This window comes from Hirsutella rhossiliensis (assembly GCF_020360975.1).
Source record: "Hirsutella rhossiliensis strain HR02 chromosome Unknown scaffold00011, whole genome shotgun sequence".
NCBI lineage: Eukaryota > Fungi > Ascomycota > Sordariomycetes > Hypocreales > Ophiocordycipitaceae > Hirsutella > Hirsutella rhossiliensis.
Genome location: NW_025408677.1, coordinates 1 through 10844, shown reverse-complemented (window position 1 = coordinate 10844; position 10844 = coordinate 1). Strand labels below are relative to the sequence as shown.

At 57.7% G+C, this 10844-nt stretch overlaps 2 protein-coding genes across 2 annotated transcripts; one reads left to right on the top strand and one right to left on the bottom strand.

Moving 5' to 3' along the window:
- Nucleotides 1–1196: 1196 nt before the first annotated feature.
- HRG_08773 (VrtJ) lies at nucleotides 1197–6081 on the top strand (the record flags this gene model as incomplete). Its single annotated transcript, XM_044867244.1, has 11 exons — nucleotides 1197–1267; nucleotides 1367–2198; nucleotides 2249–2821; nucleotides 3070–3133; nucleotides 3342–3542; nucleotides 3608–4130; nucleotides 4192–4251; nucleotides 4301–4602; nucleotides 4668–4954; nucleotides 5162–5701; nucleotides 5746–6081. The coding sequence occupies 11 exons, from the start codon at nucleotides 1197–1199 to the stop codon at nucleotides 6079–6081; spliced, it is 3789 nt and encodes a 1262-aa protein (XP_044717265.1).
- Nucleotides 6082–8433: 2352 nt separating this feature from the next.
- HRG_08772 (reverse transcriptase (RNA-dependent DNA polymerase) domain-containing protein) lies at nucleotides 8434–9118 on the bottom strand (the record flags this gene model as incomplete). Its single annotated transcript, XM_044867243.1, has 3 exons — nucleotides 8434–8673; nucleotides 8761–8830; nucleotides 8946–9118. The coding sequence occupies 3 exons, from the start codon at nucleotides 9116–9118 to the stop codon at nucleotides 8434–8436; spliced, it is 483 nt and encodes a 160-aa protein (XP_044717264.1).
- Between the last annotated feature and the right edge of the window lie 1726 nt (nucleotides 9119–10844).

The following is a 10844-nucleotide window of genomic DNA, read 5'->3' as shown; positions in this document are numbered from 1 at the left end:
GCCTGTTCGTTGTCAGTCGAGGATGGAGAAGAGGGTAGGAACGGGGGAGTGCCTGTTTCGGGGTGCGGAGATGATACAGGGGCAACTCCCGAGAAGGGGCACGGAGCACGGGAGACAAGGTTGGGGCGGTTCGGGAGATACAGATCAGTGGCGAATGAAGCATTAACGTTCCGGCTGATTCAGCCTAAGCAGTCTGCGGTCGAAGAAACCGCATGGAGAAAGCATGCAGGGGCGATCGCAAAGTCACTGCCGAGAAGACCGCCGCGAGGCGGTTTGCGGTCAAGCAGAGCACGGAAGTCCGTAATTTGGTCAGCAGCGGAAATTCCGCGCAACGTCAGTCACCGAGTCCGCTTCCGAGGTTCGTGTTGCCTACAGAACGTGGAGACCAGGGGCAGTGGGCTCTGACAGTCCGCCCCTTCATCGGCCGTTTTGCCCCAGGAGAGGGGTCCTGAAGGTGACGGGGGAGATAAGGCGGCGACCGGCGGTGTCCCGGGTGTTCGTTCGAAAAGGGGACCGACGCCCGAGCTGTCGCAGCCCAAGGATACGACTTTCCAAGACCTAAGACGAACGGCGCAATTTGCAGCATCGATTGCATGGGGTTTGCCCAAGCTCCGTCGGGGACCGGTTCGGCGGCCAAGGGCACAGGTGGGTGTGGACGATGGCGCAGCAGAGGCACGGCTCGCTGCGCGGACAGAGGCAGTCCCGGAGGCGGGAGAAGAGCCCGTCTTCCTAGCCGGGATGGGCGCCCGATAAAACAGGTCCGAAGTGGAATCGGAAGGCATAGGAGACGGGAGCTGCAGGCCGAAGACCTGGCGAGTGTGCTGCGCTTTTTGGAGGAAGACTTTGCCTTGAAGGAGAGATTGTCTAACGATCAGACGTGGTGCACGCCAATACCGCTCGAGAGGAAGGTGTCGACGGTGCGAGACTTCTATCAGGCGTTCCACGATGCGAGCACGTTGCCGATACGGACCTGCATGGTGTGCTACCGCAAGTGTACGAGAGGAGAGTTGAGGGAGATTACATGGGATCATTGGCTGTCAAGTTGCGTACCAAAGGGCGGCCGCTCACCATTTTCATGCCGGAGTTGCTTTCCTGAGGGCGAGTCCGTGTCGGTGTGCGCCGAGTGTGGCCGATGCCTGGCGCGCAGGAGCCTGTCGCCGGCGATCCACCTTCACAGTCGCCTTGGCTGCGAGCACATGTTCCCCGATGAGCTCAAGGGACTGACGCCGGTCGAAGAGAAGCTCATCTCGCTGAACTCATGTTACGGGTTTGTCACGAGATATAGCATTCCGGGCGGGCAGAGACAGAGCGTGAAGTATCCGAGGCATGTCAGGGCCACATCACAGTGTTTCCGAACAATGTGCAGGAGCTGGCCACAAAGTGCTCCCGCACCCCTTTTGCAAGCACTGGACGAGATCCACATCTCGTGGCAGGGCGCGGAGAAGCCGGCACCGAGCGACCTGTCGAGTCTCTTGTCGGTGAGGCGGCGGGTGGTCGAGAGGGCCCTTGTCTGGCTGAAGCGGAACAACCCCCACTACGCCGAGATCGAGATCGACGCGGCGGAGATGGAGAGCTGGGAGACTCGATACACGGGGTACCGTCGTCGGTGTGCGATCGTATGGAGCGGAACGAGCCGTCTGGGTGGGAGAAAGCGCGGACGGCGCACGTTGTGCCGCCCACGGAACGCGCCGTGGACGAGGGGCCGGTGGAGATCGAGGCTCTTCGCCCTGCTCAACCAAGGACAAGAAGCCGGCGGCCAGGGTGAAGGTCACGGGCCCAACGGAGAAGGCGCGGTTCGCGATGGAAGTGACGCCTGCCCCGACCAGAACGTTCCAGCGATCAACGAGGTGACGTCTTCTGGCATGTTCGCGCTCGACGGACCGCCAGACGTCGCGGACGTGGAGAAGCTGCAGTTTGCCTGTGACGCTGTTGGTGAAGGTGCCGACGACGGCCGTGCGGGCCCGAGAGCGTGGGTCGGGTCCCTAGCCGGGGGGGTTCGGGGGCGTGGCGACGGTGGTTGTGAGCCATACATCCGGGTTTCGCGGGGGGGTGAGTTTACCGATTCCTTTGAGGCGTCCTTCTTTGCCAGGACGTTCCCGACCCTGTTCCCATTTGGCGTTGGGGGACCAAGGCTGGTTGAAGAGACCATGGTCGACGCGGGGAAGGTCACGGCCAACTTGCGAGGCAGGGCTGTCGAGGCAGAGGCGGCCGCGGAGACCCCGTATCGTCTCGAAGCTTGAACCTTCAGGCGTGGGCCGAGATCGTGCTCCGGCGCCATGGTGGTCGATTTGCACTGCACCACATCTTCGCATTTTCGTCTTCAACATGGGGTGCGGTCGAGGAACCGCCGGGTCAGCATGTTGAGTGTGGGGAGGAAGAACTTCCGCAAGGTAGAGCGCATCGTGCGTTCGATGACCACAGAAAGGCTAGCGGCGGCGAGGGTCGAGTTGAGAGCTCGGGTAAGACGACCGATGGTGACGTGAAGGAGCTCTCAGGAGCCTCTCGCTTTACGGCCACCGGCAGCCCATGTCGAGAGGTCCGTCTCAATATGCGGCGGAAAATCCAGTCGCTCATCGTCGGATATGGCGTGCCGGCCATCTGGTTCACCATCAACCCGAACGACATTACGAACCCGGTGAAGCTGCGACTGGCGGCATACCGCACACGCGATCCCGACGCGGCCGAGGAGTTCTTAGAAGGCCTTGGGGATGCGTATAAGCGGGCACGGCTGGCGATATCGGATCCCATGAGCTCGGCCGTGTTCTTCCACCGCGAGATGAAGCTGTTCTTCGATCATTACGTGAAGGTCGGTGAAGAGTCGGTATTCGGGCGCATCGGCAAGTACTATGGCGCCGTGGAGACGAACGAACGAGGGCGCTTCATGTTCACGGCTTGCTCTGGCTGCACGGGAACGCGCATCTCAGCTCGATGCTTGCCGACATCCACGGGGAGGATCAGGCGGCGTATCGCGAGCGAATCGTCCGATACATCGATAGCGCCTCTAAGATGTGCCACCGGGAGCCTGAAGTACTCTTCTGATGGCCAAGTGGGGCCGGGTTGACGTGCAAGGCAGGATCTGACCAGGAAAGTTTTTGCGCCGTGCAAGCGGAGCGATCTGTGACGGGCGGTATTGGTTCCTGCTGGACAACGCCGCGCAGTTCTCGGCCGCGTTTATCGAGGAGGCCAACTTCTGTGCCGGCGCGACGCAGGTGCACACGCATAGCCCGACCTGTGTGAAGTATTCCTTGGGCAAAGGAGGGCGGAAAGGGGACCTCTGCCGGTTCAAGGCGCCATGGAGGTTAGTCGACAAGACCGCCCTCACGGCAGACGGGGTGCTGCAGATCCGGAGGACACACAGCATGGTCAATCGATGGAACGAGGCTATTGCTGTCGGGCCCGGCACAACCATGATATTTCCTTCATTGCGACGCAGCGCAAGACAATGGCCCTCATCTATTATGTCACGAACTACGCGACCAAGGTGGAGGACCCGGTGTGGAAGCGTGTGGCGGCCGCGGCCGAGCTCCTGGCCGCCTCAACAGGTGATGGCACGGCAAACGGAGGGCGGGACGGTGGCGGAGACGCTGCCACCGATGACCCTGTCAAGGGAACAGGACGCGACAGTTCCTGATGAGAGTGGCGAACCGCGTGTTCACGGAGCGTCCGCTATCACAGGTCGAGGTCGTCGCTCACCTTCTCGGATATCCGGCCGAGTTCACCGACAGCAGCGCGTGGGCGTACCTGAACTGTTCTCTGCTGTACTGGGAAGTCTTTCGGCGATGGCGGCATCTCCGAGAAGCCAGTGGCGCTGCGGCTACGGATGACACCTTGGATGAGTCGGTCGTCGTCGAAGAAGAAGGCCTGAGAATCTCCCACGTCGAGGCGTACCAGCACCGGGGAGAGCTGCTGAAAGGCCTATGCCTGTATGACTACATATCGATCGTCAGACTGAAACGCATCGGCAACGACGAGAGCTGGGCGGCTTGGGGGGAGATGTCTTTCGAGGATGGATGGGCGCCGGGACGACGCTGGGTTCAGGTGCTCAGGCGGCCGGGCAAGCACGCTACCGTCTGCCTCGACGGCTACCTGAGCAAGGACTTCACCTACGATGACGAGTCGTGCTACCGGAGGTGTGTATGGCAACTGCTCTGTCAGCGGGCATTATCGGAGAGGCTAACCCACCCCCTGAAGGGCAGCCGTGCAGCATCTTGCGCTGTTCGTGCCGGGAGTCCTTCCTGGGCGAAGGAACAGGTGAGATCAACAGCATCTGGGCGCGGGCTCGAGACGCTATGGCCCCGAGAATATCATGTCTGGTCGACAACGTGCAGCTGCTTCGACGATCCGCCGAAGACGCAAAACGCGACGCCAAGCAATGGGCAGCCTCGTCCGGCGATGGCGACCCGACGGTCGCACACGTCGAGGAGGGTGGAGCAGGCGAGGCGGGCGCGGAGTCTGCAGCGACATATCAGCCCAACAGCATCGGAGACGCAACGCGGCTCATCGACGTCGTCCGAGGTGCAGGGGTTAAGCATGCCAGGGCGGGTATTTTCCGGGGCCGCACTACCGCCGCAGGATCAGGTCAAGGCTATCAAGTCGCAGCAGGTAAGTGCCCTCGGAGAGGGAGAGGATGATCCAGGGATACAAAGCACGCCCGCCGCCTGGGAAAGCGATCGCCGCGCAGCGTTGCGAAGGTGATGACCGGTTTCGGGAGGACGAGGTCGAAATGACGATGGCCGACTCCGACGAGACCGCTATCGACGCAGGGGCGGGAATGGACGTTCAGTTTGGCCCATCAACCTCCTTCCTCGCGGCGGGCAAGGTGTTGGCAACACGGCTGACGCTGAACAAGAGGCAGTCCATCGCTTTTCTGATAATATGCCGCCAGCTCGATTTGATGCAGCAGACCGACGGGGCGATGCCTGCCAGCTGCGCCAGTTCGTCGGTGGCGAGGGCGGTACCGGCAAGTCGCGAATCATCGAGGCACTCGTCGAGCTGTTCAGTAAAAGAGCCTTTCGAATCGTCTGCTGATCACGGCGACGTCGGGGACTGCGGCGGCGCGGATCAACGGCATCACGATCCACTCCGCCTGCGGGTTCACTAAAGACCAAGGGGCGGGGCGCGAACATGGTCAAAGACCTTGACGGTGCGGCTGCCGAAACAGGCGGAGCGGTTCATCCACGGCCAGTCTCGAATGGATTGGCAGGAGAAGGATGCTCGTCATCGACGAGGTGAGCATGCTCGGGCGCGGACGCTGCACGCCGTGAACGAGCGGCTTCGCCGGCTTCGCGGATCGCGGCAAGATTTCGGGGGGATCCCCATCGTCCTCTTCTGCGGAGATTTTCAGCAGTTCCGGCCGGTCCAAGAGAGGTCGATCGTCCTGCCTAGCGCGGCCATCTCGTGGGACGTAGACAACTCGTTCAAGGCCGAGCAGCGTCACCAGCACGACAAAGCGCACGCACTGTGGAAGAGGTTCACGACGGTCGTCATGCTGGACGAGCAGATGCGCGCCGCCGGCGACCCGGAGCTGCAGAGGCTGCTGAAGCGGATCCGTCTAGGCGTGCAGGATCGGACGGATCTAAACCTCCTCAACTCAAGGTGCTACCGGGGGAAGGCGGATCCTTGGGAGACGGGCATCACCGTGGTGACGCCGCTCAATAGGAATCGGTGGAACCTGAACATGGAGGCGAGCCTGGCGTTCCGGGTCCAGCAGCGGTCGACGATGCGCATTTTCATCCCGAGCACAAGTGGAAGGAGGAGCTGCCGACGGAGGAAGAGGCGATCATGATACTCAACCAGGGCGACGATAGCGCGATCCCGGTGCCGGCCGTCTTCATGTTCGTGGCCGGGATGCCCATCGTCGTGAACCACAACACCCACCAGGGGCTGAAGCTAGTGAACGGCGCGAGCTACTCGGCGGTGGAGGTCATTGTCGACAAGGCGTACCCGGGGCATCGGATCTCGGCCGATATGACGATCCACTTCGGCCGCCGGCGGGATCATTCTCGAATCGGAGACGACGAGATATCTCCACTTCGTCGGGATGCCGCCGGGCACGATCTTGTTGACACCCATGACCGTTAAGATACAGTGCCAGCGAAAAAGGCCGTGGCAACGCAACGACGTCAGCCGAAAGGGTTTGCCGTGCGCAGCAGCGTTCGCGTGCACGGACTACAAGGTGCAGGGCAAAACGCTGGAGCGCGTGGCCTCGAGCTGCGAGGGACACGGACGACGAAGATGGATGGAACGGGTGCCCTCGCAGTGCGACCCGTACGGCCTGTACGTGCAGCTATCGCGCTGCCGAACTCTAGACGGCATCATGCTCGTGTCCAAGGTGCGGGACAAAGGGTGGGAGGCGCCTAGTGGTGGGATAAGGCACGCGAAAAGGCAACAGAAGCTGGGGAAGGGCAGCGACCAACGAGGAGGGAGGCAAGGAGGGACCAATCACAAGGGACCAATCAAGGGAGAGAACTTTGGGGAGAGGGCGGGGTCGGGCACGTTAGAAGGCCTTTCGTTCCTCAAGGCATAAACATCCGTACGAAGAGCAAAATAGTCTTGGCATAGGCTGGCTACCTTTTGGCAAGGTCTTTTGCCCTCTGGCTGCTTTAACGGCCCTTTCTGCATCAGCAAAGGCGGCTTGATGATCTGTCTCACCGTCGACCGAAGTAGCTGCCCGTTCGGCATCATTGGCGGCATTGCTGGCTTGCTGAGCTGTCTCAGCGGCTTCCTTGGCTTTTGCCTCTATCAAAGCTGTTTTCTCTGCATGATCCGGAGCCGTAAATAGGGAAAGCTCCTTCCACCCCACAGCATCCCCACGCTGTTCATGAAGTCTATGGCATACTGATATGCCGTTTTTCCTCCGGCTGGATCTTAATTTTTCTCATCAAGCTGTGGCTGAGGGCCACTAGCAGAATACTGGTCGTATTTGTGGTCATATTCCGTATTGGCGATGAGGTCCTTTTCTGGATTGGCCTCATATTCTGCGAATTGTTCGGGCGCGGAGTCCAGGGGTATTGCATTCCAGCCAATGATTTGGTCCCAGTGTATCCCGCCCAACGCGTCATACTCGGACAACGCTTTGGCGTCCGACAGTAGGTCCATGCTTCCGGACAGAGGAATCACATTCGGCGTTGCTTGTATGTGATAGACATATCCATGAGTGCCCTTGCTCTGTGTACTACGATGTGGCGTATGCAAGCGCGACTTTGAAGTCGGTTGATGTTGAGATATACGCCGAAATAGGTTTGCCAGTCAAGCGAACGGAAGCTTGTCAGACATTTGGCTCCACACGGGTCAGAGATGGCATCAGGCAATTGATGAGAATTATCTAAAGAACAAGAAGTGAATGAACGAACGCACGGAGTTGTGCAGCTCTTTATACGCAAATGAAAGGTCCGTCGCGTGATTACGCAGTACCGGTAGTGGTTGCCTAGCAGGCAACAGCGGCGTTGCGAGTAACATCGCCACTTCATGAATAATCATCCTAGGCAGGCTTGATATGCGACACACCCCCCAGCGTTGAGTGATCAAGTCAACGCTGCTAGAAGCTATCACAACCAGCCTGACCTAGAAGGTCATCGACATCCCACTTCCAAATTTGCTTCCCTCTTGATATCTGTCAGATTCAGCATCGATCTGAAGTGCTCGAATTTCGCTCTCGATAGCGCTTTGGTCAATCCGTCTGCTGGCATCTGATCAGTCTTCAAGTATTCCACTAGGAACCTACCCTTCTTGAATTCCTGTTTTAGCCACATGTTCTGTATGTCAACGTGCCGCAACTTGGTCGTGATTCTCTGGTTCTCCTCAACCACTAGTCGGATCGACTGAAGGTTGTCGCAGTAAATCTTCAGAGGCCCGAGATCAAGAGAGATATCCCAATAGTCGGTCCAGGGCGTAACTCTCCTTGGTTGTTCTCTCTAGGCTGAGAATTTCTGCTTCGGTGGTTGAAGTCGTGACTGTGTCTTGAGTCCAGCTTTCCATATGACCGGTCCGTTGAACAACATCATCACATATCCCTGCGATGAACGACGGGTCTCGGTATCATCTCCAAATGACGCGTCGCTTGCGATCACAAGTACTCTCCCGATGCATCCCGTCGTACATGATTGCAAGGAATCTCGTTGAGTATAGGTATCGGATGCATTGGTTTGCGGCTTCAAGGTGTTCAGGCGATGGGTTTGTCAGGAACCTCGCGAGCTGGGCTGCTGCTCGTGCTATATCGGGTCTGGTCATGGCCGCGATATACATCAAGGATCCAACTCGTTCCTGATACGCCTTTATCTCTTCCTTGGTAGCCTGCCCGTTGTACTTGACGAGCGGGATCGTCGCGATGGGGATTGATGGTACTCGGAGTTTCAAGTCGCTGAGCTTGAACTTTCGCGCAATTTCTCGACGTACGCGTCTTGGCAGAGGTAGATCTTCCTGTTTGGTCGATCCTTACAACCTGATGCCAAGATACCACTTAAATTCTTCTTCGCGCAGATCGTATTTGGATTGGAGATGCTGGACCAGGTCGTTTACCGCCTTCTTCTCTTGCCGTGGGTTGAGAATCAAGATGTCGTCGACATAGACAAGAGCCAGGATTTTGCCGTTGGTAAACACACGTTCTTCATCCGTACGGTCAATCCCCGCCTCCTTGAGGGCCTGGGAGATCTCATTGTACCAGAGCAGTGGAGACTCGAAGACCACAAGGCCTTGTCAAGTTCCGCGATCATGGTTGAGCCTTCTCCAGGTTTCAAGAAACCAAGTTCTACAAAGCCTTGCGGGCCGGACGTAGACGGGATGGTCCTTCTTTAGGTCGCTGTACAGGAAGGCGTTACCAACGTCGAATTGTCTAACGTCAAGACCGAATCGGGCTGCGATTGCCATCACGATTCTGAAGGTTTTTGCTGCAAGGGTGGCTGCATATGTCTCCGTCCGTCGTCCTCGTCCTGCAGGTCGCCACGGACGCAGATCCGAGCTTTGCACCTTGGAGGTATCCGTCCTGATCAAACTTATAGGTGAACACCCACTTCAGTGGAAGAGGCGATCCCTGTGCCTTGTTGCGTTCGACCAGTCTCCAGGTGCCACGTCGGAGGAGATCGTGCACCTTCCTTATGGCCTCTTTGAAGTCTGGGCCCATCGGGTGGTTTTCAGATCCTGGTAGCGTTTAGGAGTCGTACAAGGTCATCGCGGTGAAATCGATGATCTCGTGCCGTCTTAGAGACTGCGGCAAGAAAGACACTATGAAATGTTTCGAGGTTTCCTCTGATGTTGATCCGCTGGAAGCAGGGCCGTGAAACGCTGTTGACGTAATCATCGTGCTTCCTCTTGGCTTTGGTGTCCGGTCACTCTGCGAGTTGGCTGGTCACCGTAAATCTCCTGTTGACTGCGGCGGGTGCGCGTTTTGCCGCGTGGTTCTTCAGGAATTGGTTGGTCACCTGACGGCTGCTTGTCCGGTTGCATGCTATTGCCTTCTGAGGAAGGTCGCCGGCGTGGTGGCAGCGGTTGAACTACGATCGTGTCCCGGGTGACTCCTTCAGGACTTGGATCGCTTGAATCAGTCGACCTTTGGCTATCATAGCTTGTTTCTCTGTCTTGTTGGGGCAGAGACTCTAACTCCACTGGAGAGCTTTCGGCGTTATGATGCTCAGTTAGATCGCTGTTTGAACCAGCCACAGAACGTTGGGCAGGTGAGCTCGGGTCTGTTTGCAACGGTGGGTCTGGTGTTGAAATCTTTGAGCCCGTTGACCTGGAAGCTGGTGAGGCGTCCTTCTGTCCAGCTGTGGTGTTGGTTCCGGCGTCGGAAGGACCGGGGATTCGCTCAGAGGCGAGAAGTCTGTCTTGCGATAGAGGCTGCAGAAGCTGCGATCCAGCGTCTTAACATCTGAGATGGCACCTCTAGCGTCTTCACCCCCGAGTTCGAACCTCCAGGTCGAACCTCAAGATATGATGATCAAACTCATAGAGAAATTCATCCAAGAGCGTGTCCCAGTCTCGCTGAGGAAGCGGATCGAGCGCTGTGACGTTGGCTTGTACTCGGCGATTGCCTCAGTCTCGAGCTGTTCTTCCTTCTGGATCAAAGAATTCCTCCTCGTTGAATCGTACATCTCGGGACAGGATAACCTGATTGAGCTTGGACCCAGATGCGATAGATATTGCTGGCGTGGTAGCCAACAAAGTATCCAACGTGTGCTCGTGCCAAGCTTGAATTGATTGATGTCTTTCCGCCTTGTATCGGCTGTTCAGGGATATGCTTTGCATCCATACGCATACACCCCACGCCAGTCTGGTCGGAGATCCTTGTTTGCATCAAAGTCGACGTTTGGCGGTCTGTACCATCGAAAGTGTTGGTGAAACCAACGGTCCATTTCTCTCAGGCGACATCCAGTCGTTCCTCCGGCTTGGAAGGATATTGTGTATCCAAACGGCTGCACGATAGACTTCTGGCCAGAGTTCTGGCGGCAGAAGGCCGAACATACAGCGCATCTGTTGCTGATTAATACCCCCAGGTCGTTCCGCACCACCAGTCGGTTCCTTGCGTGGCGGCGGAAGTTCAATCTCAACGCCTCACTTCTGTAGCCCAGATCTGGAACTCGGAATCGCGTTGAAGGGCAGGTTGATGATGGTCCTTTCGTTGTCGATTTTGATCTTGCAGATCGATGCACCCGCATGTCGTTTAACCTGGCTTCAAAGTCCTTAATGATCTGGCTAACTTCCGTTTTTGAAGTCAAGGACCAGGAAACATCATACCGCTAAACTCGTCGGTGACAAGTAGAACGTAGCAAAGTCCGTTGTATGCCGCAGAACCTGAAATGTCGATAAAGGACCCGAAAGAACGGTTGCCTTGATTTGTTGGGGATTCCCTG